Here is an 18,042-nt window from a genome sequence, read left to right as displayed (position 1 = left end):
GTAGGATTCTGCTGACTGCTTTGAATCCAGTCATGATTTCATAGAGAATCTTCTTCCTGCTTTTGCTGAATCTAATAAAGTAAATGGCAAACACCCCCCCACCTAAACACCACCGTCATCACCAAAGCCCCTTTTATTAACATAAAGTTCCGGTTTCCCACACAGTCACGGTGCAGCAGTCCCGGGGCTGTTTCTTTAAGAGAAGACTCGACCCTCCCCACGTGACAGGGTTTGCAATGAGGCAATTGACAGTGTTACTTTCACTTTCCCCGGGCGAATGCTGCGGGCCGAGCGCAGGTTCATCGATTCGGAACAAACCCACATTTCTTGTCCCACACCGTTCTACGGAAAAGCCAGCAGACAGAATTGAAGCTCTTTGATCGCCAGAATTAGCTGAGCAACGTGCGTGAGCAGGGCCGGCTCCAGAGCCCAGGGGGGTAAGCACCCGCCTGGGGCGGCCGTTTCCCGGGGGCGCGGCAGGCTGGGCCGGCGGACCTGCCGCAGGCATGACTGCGGAGGGGATGCTCGGCCGGCGGCTCCAGTGGAGGACGGTTCGGTGGTCCCGCGGCTCGGCTGGACCTCCCGCAGGCGTGCCTGCGGCAGCTCAAGCCGAGTCGCGCGACCAGCGGACCCTCCGCAGTCATGCCCGCGGGAGGTCCACTGCTCCCGGCTCGGGGGCGCCTCCCGGGCATGATTGCTTGGGGCGGCCAAATTTGTAGAGCCGCCCCTGTGCGTGAGAAACGGGACTAGTCAATGAACATGTAACGGTCCCAGCCAAAGGGGTGAAGTCTGGCCACACCCAGATTTTAAACTTCTCAGAAGACCCAACCAGGTGGGTGAATTTTGCTTCAAAAGGGCTCTTTATAGCGTCTAATAACCGATATTTATTGCGGGGACAGATTATTCAAAACACTAGGAGTAAATAATCCTGTGATCATTTGTTTTTCTCTTTATGGAAACTTTACAGTACAACTACTGTCAAATACGTTGCAGTTTGTTTTCATAGCAATGTAACATGAGACTTTTACAGCTTGTGGAATTAGTCATTTCTTTCTTTTGCTGAATTTTATTCAAGAACAGGGGGCCCAACACTGTTCTTGGGGAGATTTGTAACTTCCTATGTTTTGAATACAGGAAACTTACTGCACCAAGCCCAGCTGCCATCAGTCTAGTTTTCTCCCTATGCTGACATTGCAGTTTTCTGCCTCTTGACTGGGGGGTGGGGTGAATCCTTTTGTTCTTGTAAAAAATAAAATTATGCTCAGAATCAATCGAAATAGAAACCTGGCTCATTTTCTCCTTCTGAACATAGTGAGAATTAAGCATGTGTCTAATGTTGATCCTGTGTTCAAGAGTGTCACTGAGTGGGGACTTCAGGCCATACTAAAAAGGGAACTGTATACATTGTGTAACAGATTATCTCCTCCTGTGTGAAAAGCCATTCAAGGGGCAATATCACGAAGAAACCTATAGGAGTGCAGCTATTTGAAAATGGCAGCATTGTTGGGAAATTATATTTTTCTTTGAAACAGTTTGCTTATTTTTCAAATTTGAATCACATATTATTGAACAAAAAATTAGATATTATTTCTCTTTTTTTTCCAGTTTTCATTTTTGTTCCCTTTTCTCCTTTGAAACAGGGTAAGAGATGGGTGAATGTTTTTATTCCATGAATAGGGTTTCTCATTTTGAATCAATTTGAATTTTTTTTTCATGTAGCATCATTTCATTGAAAACTTAGAAGCATTAAAATAATAGGAAAAAATCAGTTTTTTAAAAAAAGTCTAAAAGCCATTTTTGTTTAAACATTTTTGACCAACTGCAGTGTTGGCATCTCTCATAATTTTTTTGTGATTTTTATTTTGTCTCGCAGTATTCAGTAATTTTCTGTCAAGTATCAGAGGGGTAGCCGTGTTAGTCTGGATCTGTAAAAGCAACAAAGAATCCTGTGGCACCTTATAGACTAACAGACGTTTTGCAGCATGAGCTTTCGTGGGTGAATACCCACTTCTTCGGATGCAAGTGGCGTCTGTTAGTCTATAAGGTGCCACAGGATTCTTTGTTGCTAGTAATTTTCTGAAAGCCCTAATGCTCTAGTTATGAGTTTGTGAGAATCTCAGATTTCATTTAAAGTAAAAATAAATTTCTAGCTTTTACAGTTGCAGGGGAAAGTTTCAGATTATGATCAGAGTGACCCGAGGACTCAGAAACCAAAGGGCAACAAATAGGAACTCAAAAATGTATTTTTTTAAATATTGATTTTAAGTCAATTACTTACCTTTTTTGACCCTATTGTGATTTATTTTTTTTCAGTTAGGTGTGTATGGGTCAGAGAGAGGGGAGGATTTTTTGGATTAATTTTCTTCATGAGTTGGGGATAGCTTTCCTTCCAATCCAGCTACTGCCTCTCTTCTCTCAGGCCTGGGGAGGGGCTACCTCACGCGATGCCACCTCCTCCTTCATAGTCTTTGGCCTGGAGCAGCTCCTCCCCACTGCCCAGGCCCTCTCAGAGGTCCAGAGAGGCCCGGGCAGTGATTTCCCTATCCCCCCCCCCCGAATTTCTCCAACACCCACCCCCCCAGTTTTGTGAACTAGTTACATGCTAAACTTTGAACTTTGCGACTTTGTCCTCACCCACAACTATTTCACATTTGGGGACAATATTGTGGAAGCAGGGAAAGCTTCAATAAGGATTTGAAGGGGATTTTAATGCGTGTCAGTCAGTTAGCAAGAGTCAGGCCATACTGTAACCCTAATGACGTGAGACTTGTAGGAGCAAAAATAGTGCGAGGCGACAGGACAAGAACTGTGTACAAAGTTATTACGACCTTGCAATCACTAACCAAAATGCAGGCTTGCTTTTCTTAGGAGTGAGACAAATAAGATAAGCCTTTCTGCTATGTATAAACAAAATGTATTTGTTGCTTTTTACTGTCTGTATTATTGCTAGAAATTGTCTGTAACAAAGGTATAAAGGCTTGCTGTGATTGTTTACCAGTTGAGAGACCTGTCCAGGACTAGGGCGACTCTGTGTCCTATGGCACTCTCTCCCTCCATTGTAATTACTAGAGAAATAATAAAGTATTTGATTTTGCTGCACCCAAACAAAAAGCAAGAACTGAGTTTTTCTTCGACAATTTGGGGGCTCGTCCGGGATGGCAACGCCCACGGACCCACAGACGGCTAATACGGATCATTCCCCTTCGAACCCCATGGCGCCACATGAGAGGTATGAAACCTTTTGAAATCTCTATTGGGGTATCGGAGAAGGACTGTCCGTGAGGACGTCTGTCTCTGTTGGGCTCACGCCATCTGAACTTATTAACTGTGCAGCAAGATCAAATGCAAAGTGGTATTAAAAAAAGGCCCCAACAAGGTTAGTTTATAGCAGTATTGAAAACTGCTAAGTTGGCCAACAAAGTAATGCATAAGGTAATGCATAAGTTAATGCATAGGTAAATGCATTAGAATGCACCGGTGCTAAGGGGTTTTTACCGCCTCAAGAGGGGTTGTCATACCGCCTCATGGTATTGGTCCAGACCAGGTAAAAATGCATCGTAATTAAAAAAAAAAAAAAAAAAAGAGGCCTTGGTATGTGTGTGTATGTGTAAGCAGAAAAAGTGTGGAAGCAGAAAAAGCTTCAATAAGAATTTAAAGGGGATTTTAATGCGTGTCAGTCAGTTAGCAAAAGTCAGGCCATACTGTAACCCTAATAACGTAAGACTTGTAAAAGCAAAAATAGTGCAAGGCGACAGAACAAGAACTGTGTACAAAGTTATTACGACCTTGCAATCACTAACCAAAATGCAGGCTTGCTTTTCTTAAAAGTAAGACAAATAAAATAAGCCTTTCTGCTATGTATAAACAAAATGTATTTGTTGCTTTTTACTGTCTGTATTATTGTCTATAAATAATACAGACAGTATATAATTTTACTGTCTGTAAAATTGTCTATAACAAAGGTATAAAGGCTTGCTGTAATTGTTTACCAGTTAAAAAACCTGTCCAGGACTAGAGCGACCCTGTGTCCTATGGCACTCTCTCCCTCCATTGTAATTACTAAAAAAAAATAAAATATTTAATTTTGCTGCACCCAAACAAAAAGCAAGAACTGAGTTTTTCTTCGACAATATACACCTTCAGGTCAGCAGCACTGCTTTGGTTACCCTCATGGCCCATAGTATGCCAACATTCATCATCCGGACCCATGGAAAAGAAGCCCTTGAGGAACTCCACCATGATTTCAACAATTTCCATCCCACCATGAACCTCAGCCTAGACGAATCCACACAAGCGATCCATTTCATTGACACTACTGTGCTGATAAGCGATGGTCACATAAACACCACCCTATACTGGAAACCTACTGACCATTACACTTACCTACATGCTTCCAGCTTCCATCCAGGACACAGCACATGATCCATTGTCTACAGCCAAGCTCTAAGATACAACCACATTTGCTCCAATCCCTCAGACAGAGACAAACACCTACAAGATCTCTATCAAACATTCTTAAAACTACAATACCCACCTGCTGAAGTGAAAAACAGCTTGACAGAGGCAGAAGAGTACCCAGAAGTCACCTACTACAAGACAGGCACAACATAGAAAATAACAGAATGCCACTAGCCGTTACCTTCAGCCCTCAACTAAAACCTCTCCAGCACATCATCGAAGATCTACAATCTATCCTGAAAGATGATCCCCTCACTCTCACAGATCTTGGGAGACAGACCTGTCCTTGCTTACAGACAGCCCCCCAAACCTGAAGCAAATACTCACCAGCAACCACACAACAAAAACACTAACCCAGGTGTAGTAAGTGCAGGCCCAGATAAAGGCCCAGTTGAGGCCTGAGGCCTGAACTAAAGTAATGGTCAAGCACTGGAAAGCCCAAGCTCTTTCAGCAGGGCAACAGGCAGTCCAGACTCATAATATGCAAGTAAAGCAGGAAAATAAAAAATTGGAGAAAGCTGTAGAAAACCTGCATAAGCAAAAAGTGCCGTCACCTGGTGTTCAAGGCATTTCAGGTGCTGTTACGGTGCCTAAAGAATGGGGACAGAAGTGGAAAAAGGTGGCCCTAGTAAAATTAAAATATGAAACAGGGTCCACTGCATTGCAACCACCACCTTATGATAAAAGCCGGGTTCCAGTTAAACCTAGACTGGTGCCTGTCAGAACGGAACAAGTAAGTGCACAGAAGGAAAGAGTAGCAAACAATACTCTCATTGAATTGGTAAATCAAATGAAGGAAAAAATGGAACAGGTCACAGAGCACATTAGGAGACAGGAGCTGCGACTCGATCGCAGGGGAGTGAATAAAAAAGAATTTCAAAGTAAAAAACTGAAATTAAGCGGGTTGACACCTAGAATTGATGCATTAACACATGGAGTTGCCCAAAAAGAGTTAACTGCAGCAAAAAAGGGCACTCCCACTATCCATTTGGCATGCACACAAAAGCAACAGACAGTGGGGGAACAAATTCAGGTTTTACAAGAGCAGGTAACTACCCCCACTCTCCTCTCAGAGCCAGGATAAAAACCAGGGGCGCAGTTCCCAACTGTGCAGGTTCCCAATTGCTTTGACCCACAGAACCACACTCCGCGTGCATATCTAAAAATAGAACCTTCTTTCTCAAATATTTTTACATACCGGTTAAGTTTTGTCCTTTATATGTTTTCCCAGTTTGCTAAACTTGCTGTTGCTGCCTGTACTTTCAAATACCCGATAGAGTTAATCTCTCTTGGCTCAGGTCTCCCTACCTTCCTAGGTTGCTCTTCACCCCCCTTTTCCCCCGCCTCTGCTCACTTCAGCTCTCTCTCTTTGTTTTAAAAGTTAAAAGTTATAGTTTTTACAGAAACCTCCAAAAGAAAAAGCAATTAAAAACCGAACAAAACAAGAAACAAAAAGAAAACAAGGTAAAAACTTTAAATCCAGTAAATTAATTATTTTAACCCTTCAGGAATGCAATGGCTGGAATTCTTCCTAACTTTCTTGAAGATATGGTTGCCAAGCAACAGAAGTGCACTCTCTGCTTCTAACCCTAACCACTAACTAATATTTGAAACATGGGCTTTTCTTATTTCCATATAGCAAAGTTTTAAAATAATGTTAAATATAAAGTAATGCAAAATTCCTTGTTACCAAATTAATACAATACATTTGGCAAATATTAATATATTTTTTATCAAATTTATGCTACAAGTTTTAAAAAAGGTAATAACGTTTTACTTTTTATTTTTGGTTGTGTTATTTTGTATAGTTATGAATAGAATTCTGGCGCCATTTGTTTTTAATTGTATGTTTGTCCTGTATGTCATGTGTGTCTTTTGTGTCTATGTTGTGTGTGTCACGTGACTATTTTTTTATTATTATTTTTTATTTTGTTGCAACAAAAGTCAATTTTATACCCTTTAAAAAATATATATGAGATGTGGTACCACACTATTTTAAACTCATGGTTGGGGTGTAATAATAGTATTAGCACCAATTTTTGTGCAAAGTTCAAAAAGGTTTCGTTACAAATATATGTACATATATTTCTGCCTCAAGAAATAATGCAATTGAACAAAAAAACTTCAGAAACAGACTTCCAAGAGAAACAGCAGAGCTAAAATTCATTTGCAAATTTAACCCCATTAATTTGGCCTGGAATAGGGACTGGGAGTGGCTGGCTTATTACAGAAGCAGCTTTGCCTCTCCCGGAATTGACACTTCCTCATCTGTTATTGGGAATGGACCACATCCACCCTGACCGAATTGGCCCTGTCAGCACTGGCTCTCCACTTGTGAGGTAGCTCCCTTCTCTTCATGTGCCAGTATATAATGCCTGCATCTGTAACTTTCACTCCATGCATCTGAAGAAGTGGGTTTTTTTTTACCACAGAAGCTTATGCCCAAATAAATCTGTTAGTCTTTAAGGTGCCACTGGACTCCTTGTTGTTTTTATAAAATTAGAATGGCAGATACTCCGTCAGACTTGGGGATTGGGTTTGGTGGGGAAGGGAAGTAGACCGGGTTGAGTCAGTGGGGGTTCAGTTTGGTGTGGAAGGGAAGCAGACTGGGTTCAGTCAGAGAGGGGATCGGGTTTGATAGGGAAGGGAAGCAGGCTGGGTTCAGTCAGTGGGGGTTCAGGTTTGGTTCGGGAGTGCAAGGGGAGCAGACGATGCAGACAGGGTTCGGTCACTGTCTGGGAGGATCGGGTTTGGCTGGGGAGGGGAAGGGAAGAAGACTGGGTTCGGTCAGAGGAGGAATTGGGTTTGGTGGGGAAGGGAAGCAGACCGGGTTAAGTCAGTGGGGTATCGGGTTAAGTGGGGAAGGGAAGCAGACTGGGTTCGGTCAGAGAGGGGATTGGGTTTGATAGGGAAGGGAAGCAGACTGGGTTCAGTCAGTTGGGGTTTGGGTTCAGCTGGGGAGTGCAAGGGGAGCAGACTGGTTTGGTAATTGGGAGGATCGGGTTTGGCTGGGGAGGGGATGGGAAGCAGACCGGGTTTGGGTGTGGAGGGGGGAGAAGGCGCAATCTGGGTTTGACTGGAGGGTGGTGGGCGGGGTAGGATTCGAAGAGCTGCAAGGTGAAATGGGCGCTCTCCTCTCCAGTCCCTGGCATGCAGCAGCAGAGGGCCAAGTGCAATGGCAACAGGGCAATGGGACCTGTCGCCTGCTTTGCCTTCACGAGTCCGTCCTGTGCCCGGGTTGGGGAGTTGAATGCTGGACTCTCTCTCTGGCAGGGGGGCGTGGGGCAGGCAGGTCTGTGAGGCAGACAGTGCACTGCCCTCAGCCAAAGCAGGGTCGGGACGGTAGAAAGCTGGGGTGCAGGGAGGTGGGTTAAAGCGGCTTAGCTGCCCCTCCACACAAGAGAGCCCGCAGAGCTGCCAGCTGCAGTGTCCCTCCCTTCTCTCCCCAGGGAGCAGCAGAGCCTCTGCCTGGAAATCCTGCAGCCCACTCTCCGAGCACGCCATGCAAACCACCCCAGCTAAACCGTACTGACAGCACAGCTCAGCCCCAGCAGGGGTCTTACACTTCCCACCGCAAGTTGCTGCAGTCTGCTTCTGGCTGCTGTGCAATCTACAAGAGAAAGGCGCTATTACTGTGTAAATGTACCTATCTGTATTGATTTACAAACAAAGGCCTTCGCTGGCTTTCTAAATGGCAGGAAAGCAATTCACTTGGCGTGTGGTTCTTATCATATATGTCCTCCTTCCCTACAGTCTGCGATCTGCAGCCAGCGTCTTGATTGGCAGCGGCGCCCCCAAATCTTGGCCCCCTAGGCGGCTGCCTAGTTTGCCTAGTGGTTGCACCGGCCCTGCAACCATGGAGCTTCCATGCTCTGAGGTGAAGGGACTTGAGGTTCATGTGCTGAAGCCAACTGTGATCTTGCATGAGAAGTTCTGGGAAAAGTGACCAGTTCCTCCATTGACAACGATGACCAGTGCCTCCATTGACATTGTCTAGGAGAGAGATGTACCAGTGCTAATAGGCCCAGGCTGGTGCTATCAATATGACCTGAGCTCATTTCCTCCGGATTTTGAGGAGTACCTTGTGAACTAGCGGTATGGGCGGAAATGTGTACAGGAGGGAACCTCCCCAATGGAGAAAGAATGTGTCCATGGCAGAGCTGGGATGTGATTCTGGAAGGATCAGAACTGCTGGCACTTCCTATTGTTTCGCATACCAACTAGGTCTATCTGGGGATATTCCCGTCCCTGGAAAATTGAATTTGTGATGTCTGGGTAAAGGGACTACTCTTGGCCATGGAACAACCTGCTGAGGTGGTCAACCAGCTCATTCTGTACCCCAGGGAGGTATGAAGCTTGTAGGTGTATTGAACGTTCTACCCAGAAGTCCCACAGCATGGGGGCTTCTCGGCACAGGGGAGAGGAGCATTTACCTCGGTTTGTTGATATAGAACATTGCTGCTGTATTGTCCATCATAACTGATACACAATGACCCATTAGGTGTGCCCGGAAGGTCGGGCATGATTGTTGTACCGCTCTCAGCTCTCTGACATTGATGTGGAGAGACAGGTCGGCCTGAGACCAGAGACCTTGAGTCCTGAGGTCCCCCAGATGAGCCCCCCATTCCAAGTCTGGTACATCCATCACAGGTGACAGAGACGGCTGTGGAGCAGCGCCGGGGACCCCTGAGCAAACCTCCTGAAGGTGACCCACCACAGGAGGGAGTCGAGGACCGGGCAAGGCAGGGTCACAGTTCTGTCCAAGCTGTCCTGGGCTGGTCAATACACTGACTCCAGCTACAACTGAAGAGGTCTAAGCCTGAGTCTGGCACGCTGCACCACATAGGTACAGGCAGCCATGTGTCCCAGGAGTTTCAGACAATTTCTCACCATGGTGGTGGGAAACTGTCTGAGGTCTCGAATGATATCGGTCAGTACCTGAAACCATACTGCTGGCAGGTATGCCGTGGCCTGGGTCAAGTCCAATACTGCCACTATAAACTCTATCCTCTGGACAGGGGACAGAGTGGATTTTGTCTTGTTTAAAGGAGATCCAGGTTGTCGAAGGTGGCTGTGATGAATTTGACTTGCGCTTCCACCTGAGTCCTGGAGCGGCCTTTGATCAGCCACTCGTTGAGGTATGTAAACACCTGTATCTGGTGTCTGCACAGGAATGCAGTGACGACTGCCATGCACTTGGTGAAAACCCGAGGTGCTACTGACATGCCAAACGGGAGGACTGCATATTAGTAGTGGATGTTGTCCACTGTGAACCTGAGGACTTCCTGTGGGGTTGAATGATCGCGATATGAAAGTTCATGACCTTCAAGTCGAGGGCAGCACACCAGTCAGCTGGATCCAGTAAGGGGATGATGGAGGCCAAAGAGACCGTGTGGAACTTGAGTTTCTTCAGGAACTTGTTGAGTTCTTGCAGGTCCAAGATAGGCCTGAGGTCACCGTTGGCTTCTGGAATTAGGAAATGCCATGAATAAAAGCCCTCATCCCTGTGCTCCTGAGGGACCTCCTCCACTGCCCCTAGAGATAGGACTGACTGCACCTCCTGGATAAGGAGTTGCTTGTGAGAAAGGTCCCTGAAGAGGGACAGGGAAGGAGGGTGGAAGGGCAGGAAGGCACAGAACTTTATGGAGGATCCCCTCTCTACTGTGCAGAGTACCCAACGGTCCGAGGTGATATGGGACCATGCATGGTAGAAAGGGGATAGTTTGGACAAGAAGGTAAGGTGGAATGGATCCAGACTGTGATGTGAGACACCGTCCTTGATTGCCTTCACAAGGCCGGTTTGGCCTCCAAAGACGGCTTAGGGTGAGCGGAGCCATGGCCAGAGGTTTGCTGCGCCGCCTCCTGGTTCTCTTTACTGCCTAGGAGAGGACAGAAACTTGGAGCATGGCCACTCCCGTAGCCATAATCCTGGTGGCCACCAGTGGCATAGCCAGGTTCTGACATCAGGGCGAGTGAACACACAAAAAAAGGTGCCACCTGAAATATCAAATTACTAATTACCTACTTTTCAATTTGTTATACATATTTATTTTGTACTTAAAATATAAACACAAGAATGATATTGTTTTACAAGTACGTGAGCCCACTTGACAAGTTTTATTGTCCTTACGTCTGGTTTCCATCCCCTCTCCAACTGTTGCAGCTGTCTGGAGGTGCTGCCTTCCATGCCTTCCTCATTCACACCTCGTTCATTCAACAGGACAATTGATTAAGGGGTAGGGGGAAATCTTAGTCTATTCTTAGCAAAGAGACACTTTTCTTCTAGCTTATTCTATCCTTAGGGGCTATAACATTATAACAAGGGCAATGCAAAGTTTCTACATGAGGCTGTGATACAAAGTTTCCATATACCAAGGCTAATCAGTTCAAGGTTTCTATATGAGGCTTTGATACAAAGTCTCATGAAAACAGAGGTCGCACGGGGGTAGACCCACTACAAGTTTAGATGAAGAGGCACAATGTAAAGTCAAATGAAAATTATCAGAGATTTATCTACAGAAGCCCATCATTGGGGAATCATGGGGGGGCTGGCCGGCCCTGCTGTTCTCCTGTTCTACAGGAACAGAGGTGACTCTAGGTACCAGAGCCATCAATCCATCACCTCTCTCCAGTGCGCCATTCAGTCAAAAAACAAACAAAACAAAAAAACTTAAGAAAAAAAAAGTCTCCCAAGTTCCAGTTACTGCAGCAAAATGTCTTCAAAAGATCAGACAAAGGTATTACCAGTGACACGCCCAGAATATCAACTAGAAACCGATTCGGGAAGGCAGTGAGCAATTCCAAGTGGCTGAAGGCTTAGTGCAGAGAGACAAGAGAGATGCCTGAGAGCTCGAATAAGGTGTCTGGGTTTTATTGCTGGAGCCTACATTGTGCATAAAAGAACCTGTGGCGATGGGTATCTGCAATGGGTGCCACCAACCCAGATATGCGGGGGGACTGCATGATATGTGAGAGGGATTCAGTGGGGTCCAGCCCATCTTCTGTGCTGGCGGGAGTTGATCCTGAATGTATTTTTAGTGAAGGGTTGGTGGGGGGAGTCGGATTCACTCATCTATGGGTGTAACCATTGGGTAGGCTGTGGGAGTGCGGTGCCCCCTAGTGGCTGGTTCCACTTACTCCCAAGTAGCCAATGAGGTAGTTCCCTTGGCTCAAGGGGGTTGGTACTTGTGGGGCTACAGGCCCAGGGTACAATCTCTGCGGCGGTAGTGGTGGCGGCGGTGGGTATTGTAAATATAGCATTTAAAGCAGCCAATTCTTTTTTTTTTTTTAAATTGGAGATATACTAATCTCCTAGAACTGGAAGGGACCTTGAAAGGTCATCGAGTCCAGCCCCCTGCCTTCACTAGCAGGACCAATTTTTGCCCCAGATCCCTAAGTGGCCCCTCAAGGATTGAACTCACAACCCTGGGTTTAGCAGGCCAATGCTTAAACCACTGAGCTATCCCTCCTCCCCAATCCTGCTGCTGCTAGAGAAAACTCAGCTGCCATCTTGGGAAGTGTGGGGTGCAGGATTTAGATTGTACATTTACCTTTTATTTTCTTTGGTAAAAATCTGCCCTTTTATGCCTAGCACTTAAAATCGATCTTTCTGTAGATAATAAATCTATTTTATATGTTACCAAAAACAGTGTGTTTTGATGGACGTGCCTGGGAAATCTTAGCTCAGTTTACAAAAGCTGATGCACGTCTTCTTCACATTGAAGGGGGGGGGGGGGCGTGGACTGGGTAATGAACGTACACTGGTCAGGCTTCTGGCCAGGACAAGATGGTACAACTCTGGGGAATAAGGCTGGGACCTGGGGTGAATCGGCTGGTTCCTTTCTCTGTGTGATTCATGATTGGCTCTGGGAGCATTCAGACAATTTAGCTGGGTGTGGGGCTCCCCCTGCTGTTCTGCTGAGTGATAACAGCACCTGGAGGGGGTTGTTTCTTGTCACTAGCAAAGCATTGTGAGAGACACCCTAGGTTGGAGAGTTAAGGGGGCACAGCAGTACCCCAGTTCCAGATTGTGCCCCGGGGATCCTGTCACAAAGAGAGCACCAGGTCTGCTGACCAATCAGAACTTAGAATCAACTAACACAGTTTGAACCCTGTTTAACTCCTGCCTGTGAACAGAGATGAGTTGGGCTTTAACCTTCAACCTTAGAGCAGTAAAGACACTCCCTTCACCATAAACTCCAGTGGAGCAGGACAAAGGCTGTTTATTACTGAAGAAATTAAAAGGAGAGTTTCCCTTTGGAGCATGAGATGAAGAATATAATGCTTATTATGACAGAATTTAGCAGTTCTTGAGGAGTAAGAAGCTGAGCCTCTCTGAAATTCTCATTGCCTCCAGCCAGATTGGGGGCACTTGGATATTTGACTCTGCTGCCACCAACACTGGCACCCTAGGAGGACTTCTTTGGGGGAGGATCGTTATCTCTAAACCGGAACAAGGGTGTGGTAGGGACTGAAATTCACCATAGCATTCCAGTTCCTTTTCTACTTTTGCTTTTGGACGGCATCAAGAGAGACACTTCAGTGTCCAATAAAAAATAAACATCATTTTGGCAGAAATACGGAAGGAAAGACCAGGATTCAACTCGTTGTCTCTGTAATATCTTAGTAAGAATTATTTTTTCAGTCTCATCACTGAAATAGTCACTGACAATGTAAACTAACGAGAGGAGAATGGATGAGGCTTTTAGAAAACCTTGGAACACCAGAGAGAGCTCAAAACTGTTCCAAAGCTTATTTCCAGGATGTATCAGGTAGGTGAGCTTCTGTCACTTGAATGCCATCTCCCTTGTTCTTTGATATCTCCTAGTAGACATTTATTCCCTGTGTGAATTATTAACTGCAAAATGATCTAATAATCCCAGGATAGATGTGTCTGACTCTAAATACAAACTTTGCATTTGAACTATATATTCAAAATGATACATGAGCTATTTTCCCCTCTCCTTTCAGTGTAATGTAACTCCAGACTATTCTGGGTATTTGATTTAAGAATCTATTTCTTTGCTCTGATGTTTTAGTCAAGAGAACTGGACCTGATCTTGCTCTCAATGCCTTCAAAGGGAGATTTGCTATGAATTAATTTACTGTATATTTCTGTTTTGTAAAGTAAGTTACAAGCTCTTGCAAATCTAATTTTATGAAGCATCTTCCTCTGTGTTCCATGTTACTTATAACTTTGTTTATGGGACTGAATCATTTTGCTTCTGATATGTCGAAAGAAAATAAATGGGTAAAAAAAATACAAATGAGAATCTCTCTTTCTGACACGCACGCTTTCTAATTCCTTAAATCTTTTTTCTCCATTGGTAGAATTTCTAGCAACTTTTACACCGACCTGACCTTTTTTTTTTAACATGGATTTTGTAGGGATGGGGAAAAATCAGACTTGTAAAGAAATCACCTTTTCAACTTTAATTGAACGTCTGTTCTAACTTCATAATATGAAAGAGTTCACGTAACAATGTATTTATTTACTGTGCCCTCTTTAATGTTTGACTTTAATGATTTAATGTTTTTCAGTATTGTACTCACTATGATCATTTTTTCCTCCTTCCTGTTTTCTAGATCAAGTTACAGTGAAGATGAAGGTTCTCTCATTCTGCCACAGCTCCAGAGCCTGCTTCCCTCTCTCTGGGTTTATTATTTTCTTCTTTACTTGTTATGTTCACAGGATGGAATCAGGTAGGAATCTGCCGTGTCTGCTGTTCCTTAAAGGATTTATTTAGGCCACTGAAGTATCTTAACAACATGCTGCACTCAAAGTCAATAGAACTAACAGTGTGTGAATTTAATCAAACAGCAAGATCAGCACCATCATTATTCAATCTTTGCTCTGATTGTGTTGCTGCCGGGTTATTTTATTTGCTCTTGGAATAGTGCCCAGGTCTGTTTCTTCACACAAGTATTTTTAAAAGATTGTCAAAGATGCCCAAAGCATTGGGTGGACACTTACTGAAGTGTTTAATAATCACAATAATAAATAAAATAAAATAACTTAGTGGGTTTCAGATGTAAAAAAGATCAGAGCCCTAGTTTGAAACTGATGTGCACAAAAACATAAGATGAACCAGAATATATTGATGTCATGTGACTTTTTTAAATTGGGCCTGTTCGCTAATACATATATGTTAGGTGTAGTATACACCATATTATTAGGCATTATGTGCATGGTAGTCCTATAATATACATTAGAGACAGAGAGCGAGAGAGAGAGTTGGGAAGTTGAGTTAACTGAATGTATGATGGTTTTCCCACAATTCTGTTCACCAATATCTAATATCCCGCAACTCTTTACAAATCTGAAGTTAGCCTTCACAATAGAAAATAGGAAGCCTATCAAAGCCATGAAAGATGTGCCCTAGCACTGGTTGGGATGTACCTCAACACCCATCAGGTTTGGAATGTGATATCCAGAAATGGTGGGTTGGATCTTACATGACTATTAAAGTGCTTTTTCACTTGTAAACAGCTGTGGTATAAGTGGGTTTGGGGTGTATTTTTCTAGCACACCTTTTGTGTAAAGTGAGTATACTGCAAGATAAGACTCGCTTCCTGGGAGGAAGATGTATATGGCTCCTTTATGTCGTGCATTGTTTTGTCTTTAGACAATAATGTTCACTAAGTTTGGTTATTTGGTCTCTTGAGCATGCGAAGTATTGAACCACACTTGTCCAAAAATTAGCTCTAGCAATGTGGCCATGTCTCAGGAACACCTTGTTGAAAGAACACCAAATATGGCCCACCAACCCTACCCTTATTCCTGCTGAGGCCCAGCAAATGTCATGGCAACGTCAGTAAGCGTGTCAATTTGAGAACACTCAGGAAAATGGGCTGTTAAATAGTAAGCTTGTCTCAGCTACACATCAAAAATGTCCATTACCATTTCTCTGCCTCAGTTTCTCTGATGTGTGACTGTGACATGGACTGAATACACCTGTCTTCAGCTTCCCATCCCGGGTCAACACTGTGTGCCTCTCTCATGCACTGAGCCTACCAATTCTTAGCTCCCCACTGTGCTCTGTGCCTGGGCCATGCGCTGAACTTGTCTGTTATCAGCTCCACGCCCCATCTCAGAGCTGTGTGCCTGTGCCATACACTGAGGCTGAGTTTTCTCATAACAGAGCCCCAGTCCCGCTGCCCATGAGCGCTGTTTTCTCTTAAACATTCAGGCTGAAATGTTCCATGCTGGTGTTTGTCCCTGGCTGAAGTTTTTGGAAAGTTTGTCTGAAATGGAACCTCTTGGCTGTGTCCTTCATATCAAATTGCCATTTTCCTCTGACCTGCTTTTTGTTGTTGTTACTTTCATGGTGCATTTTCCAGCAAAGTTCACAGTGATTGGACCCTCTGACTCTGTCACTGCCATCCTGGGTCAGGAAACTGTGTTACCCTGTCACCTGTCCCCCAGCATGAGTGCTGCAAACATGGAGGTGAGATGGTTCCGATCTGAGTTTGCATCCTTTGTGCACCTGTATCTTGATGGGAAGGATCAGTATGAAGGGCAGAGGCCAGAGTATCACAGAAGGACAGAGCTTTTGAAAGCCGGACTTGGAGATGGGATTGTTCCCCTGAGGATTCTCAATATCAGACAGGCTGATGAAGGACGATACCTCTGTTTTGTTCAAGATGATACTTTTTATGGAGAAACTGTATTGGAACTGCGAGTAGCAGGTCAGTAGCTCCTGTCAGTTTTAGCTGTGTGTGGTCTGCAGGCTTTATTCTTCCCTATTACAAGTGTAACTCCCTGATTATGAAATATTTCACAATAACACAATGTATCTAACTTTCGGCAAACAGCCACTTTCATACCAGGAAAACTGGAAACTTTGAAAGTTGGAAACTTTCCCACCATGTTGTTAAAAACATTTTCAGGATGGCCAAGGCACTTTCTCACCCAATCTTGACTGACCCCAAAGAGGTCTTTAGTCAAGAGGGGAAAGACTTCTGGACACACATGGCCTTCCAGTTGCTCTGCAGTCATTTCTAGGATGTGTGGCTAAGATGGGACTGACCATCTTATTGGTTCACTGTTGGTTGTTCCTGACAGGTGTACTTAAAATCAAATGCAGTATTCTTATTTGCTAAGACTGTATAATGGTGGTGGGTGTGATGGGTTCCCCTGGGATACTATTTGGAACTGAGGTAAAGCTGAGCCCTCTGTCTCACCAATCTGGGTTCCCTCTTGCACCGTGATGTTGTGACAAGCTGCAAAACCCTCCACACTTGAACTCACACCAACATCCACAGGCAGGGACCACACCCATCTTTGTGCATGAATGCATCTGGCCAGGCACCCATGAACCAGCAATAGCGAAGCTTCAGCCAAAACACCCCCCAGATCCCCAACCTAGGACCCTGGATCTGTATCGTCCTGCCCTGGTCAAAAGTCTGACCAGTAAAGATTATTACAATTACCCACTTCGCCCCTCCCTCGATATGGAGAGGAATATACACAAAAACCTTTTGTTAAATGGCTGAGACTCCACTCAAACCACACTATTTTAGGTAATATATATATAAATAGATTTATGAACTACAGAAAGATAGATTTTAAGTGATTATAAGTAATAGCAAAGAGATCAAGTTGATTATTAAGCAAATAAACAAAAACTCAATCTAAGCCTAATACACCACACAGGATTTGAATCAAAAAGTGCCTCATCCTGTTAGATAGTACAAGCAGTTTATAGATGTTTCATACACAGGCAGGGTTTCCACCTTTCCCACCTGGGACCATCACTTCCCCAGTTCAAAGTCTGTGCTCTTCCAGAGGTATATCCAGATGTTGAGTTGTGGGGCAAGTGAGGCCAATTGGTGATGTCACTTCCCCCTTTTACAGTTTCTTTTATATGGCGGGAACCCCTTTGTTCCAAGTTCCTAGCCCAGTTTGTAGGAAAATACAGATATCAGAATGGAATTCAGTATCATGGGTCTAGTCACATGCCCCTGAATGCTTGATGAGTCATGGCAGCCATTATCCATAGTCTGTCTGAAGTGTCCCCCGGTGAGAACAGGACTTTTCCATGGCCCACTGTTTTTGCTGATGGGCCATTAGCACTGTCTAGCATCTTCACTGTTGTACCTGAAAGGCTAGTTGTGGCTGTTACTCAGGGCAAGCACATTTGAAATACAGATGCATAGTCAATATTAATAACTCCAGATACAAGTATGATACATACATACACATAGGATAATCATTCAGCCAATCATAACTTTTCCATTGACACCTTACATGACACATCTTGTACAAGATGCAACATAATTATATCATACTTATACCATAATCATATTACTATGGTGGATATGGAGTGCAGAGTGTCCTAGTGGGGAGGGGAAATTATGCATTTATCATTCTTAGACAAGACTGAGCATTTTTCCCCTGCTCTTTAACACTTTCACCATGAACCAATTAGATTTTTGTTTAAATAACTAGATCTATCCAATGCACTAATGATCAGATTTTCTAAAGTTCAGATCCTATTCAGTTATCTACATTGTAATATTTCCAAAGGTGTCAGCACTCAGTTGCTCCTGTGTTGAGATGACTGACTCAGTGAAACTATTTTA

The 18,042-nt window shown here is 44.3% G+C and overlaps 1 protein-coding gene across 1 annotated transcript in view; it reads left to right on the top strand.

Annotated features, from left to right (window-relative positions):
- The first annotated feature begins 244 nt into the window (after nucleotides 1–244).
- LOC123344859 (butyrophilin subfamily 1 member A1-like) overlaps nucleotides 245–18,042 on the top strand; it is a 51,170-nt gene continuing 33,372 nt past the window's right edge. The window contains exons 1-3 of the mRNA XM_044981355.1: nucleotides 245–437; nucleotides 14,044–14,160; nucleotides 15,799–16,146. Of these exons, the coding sequence (XP_044837290.1) occupies nucleotides 14,061–14,160; nucleotides 15,799–16,146 (448 nt within the window). The 5' untranslated portion in view covers nucleotides 245–437; nucleotides 14,044–14,060. The remainder of the gene's footprint in view (nucleotides 438–14,043; nucleotides 14,161–15,798; nucleotides 16,147–18,042) is intronic.

Source organism: Mauremys mutica, chromosome 12 (genome assembly GCF_020497125.1).
Source record: "Mauremys mutica isolate MM-2020 ecotype Southern chromosome 12, ASM2049712v1, whole genome shotgun sequence".
NCBI lineage: Eukaryota > Metazoa > Chordata > Testudines > Geoemydidae > Mauremys > Mauremys mutica.
Note: the sequence above shows the minus strand (reverse complement) of the source record. Positions and strands in the feature narration are given on the sequence as shown.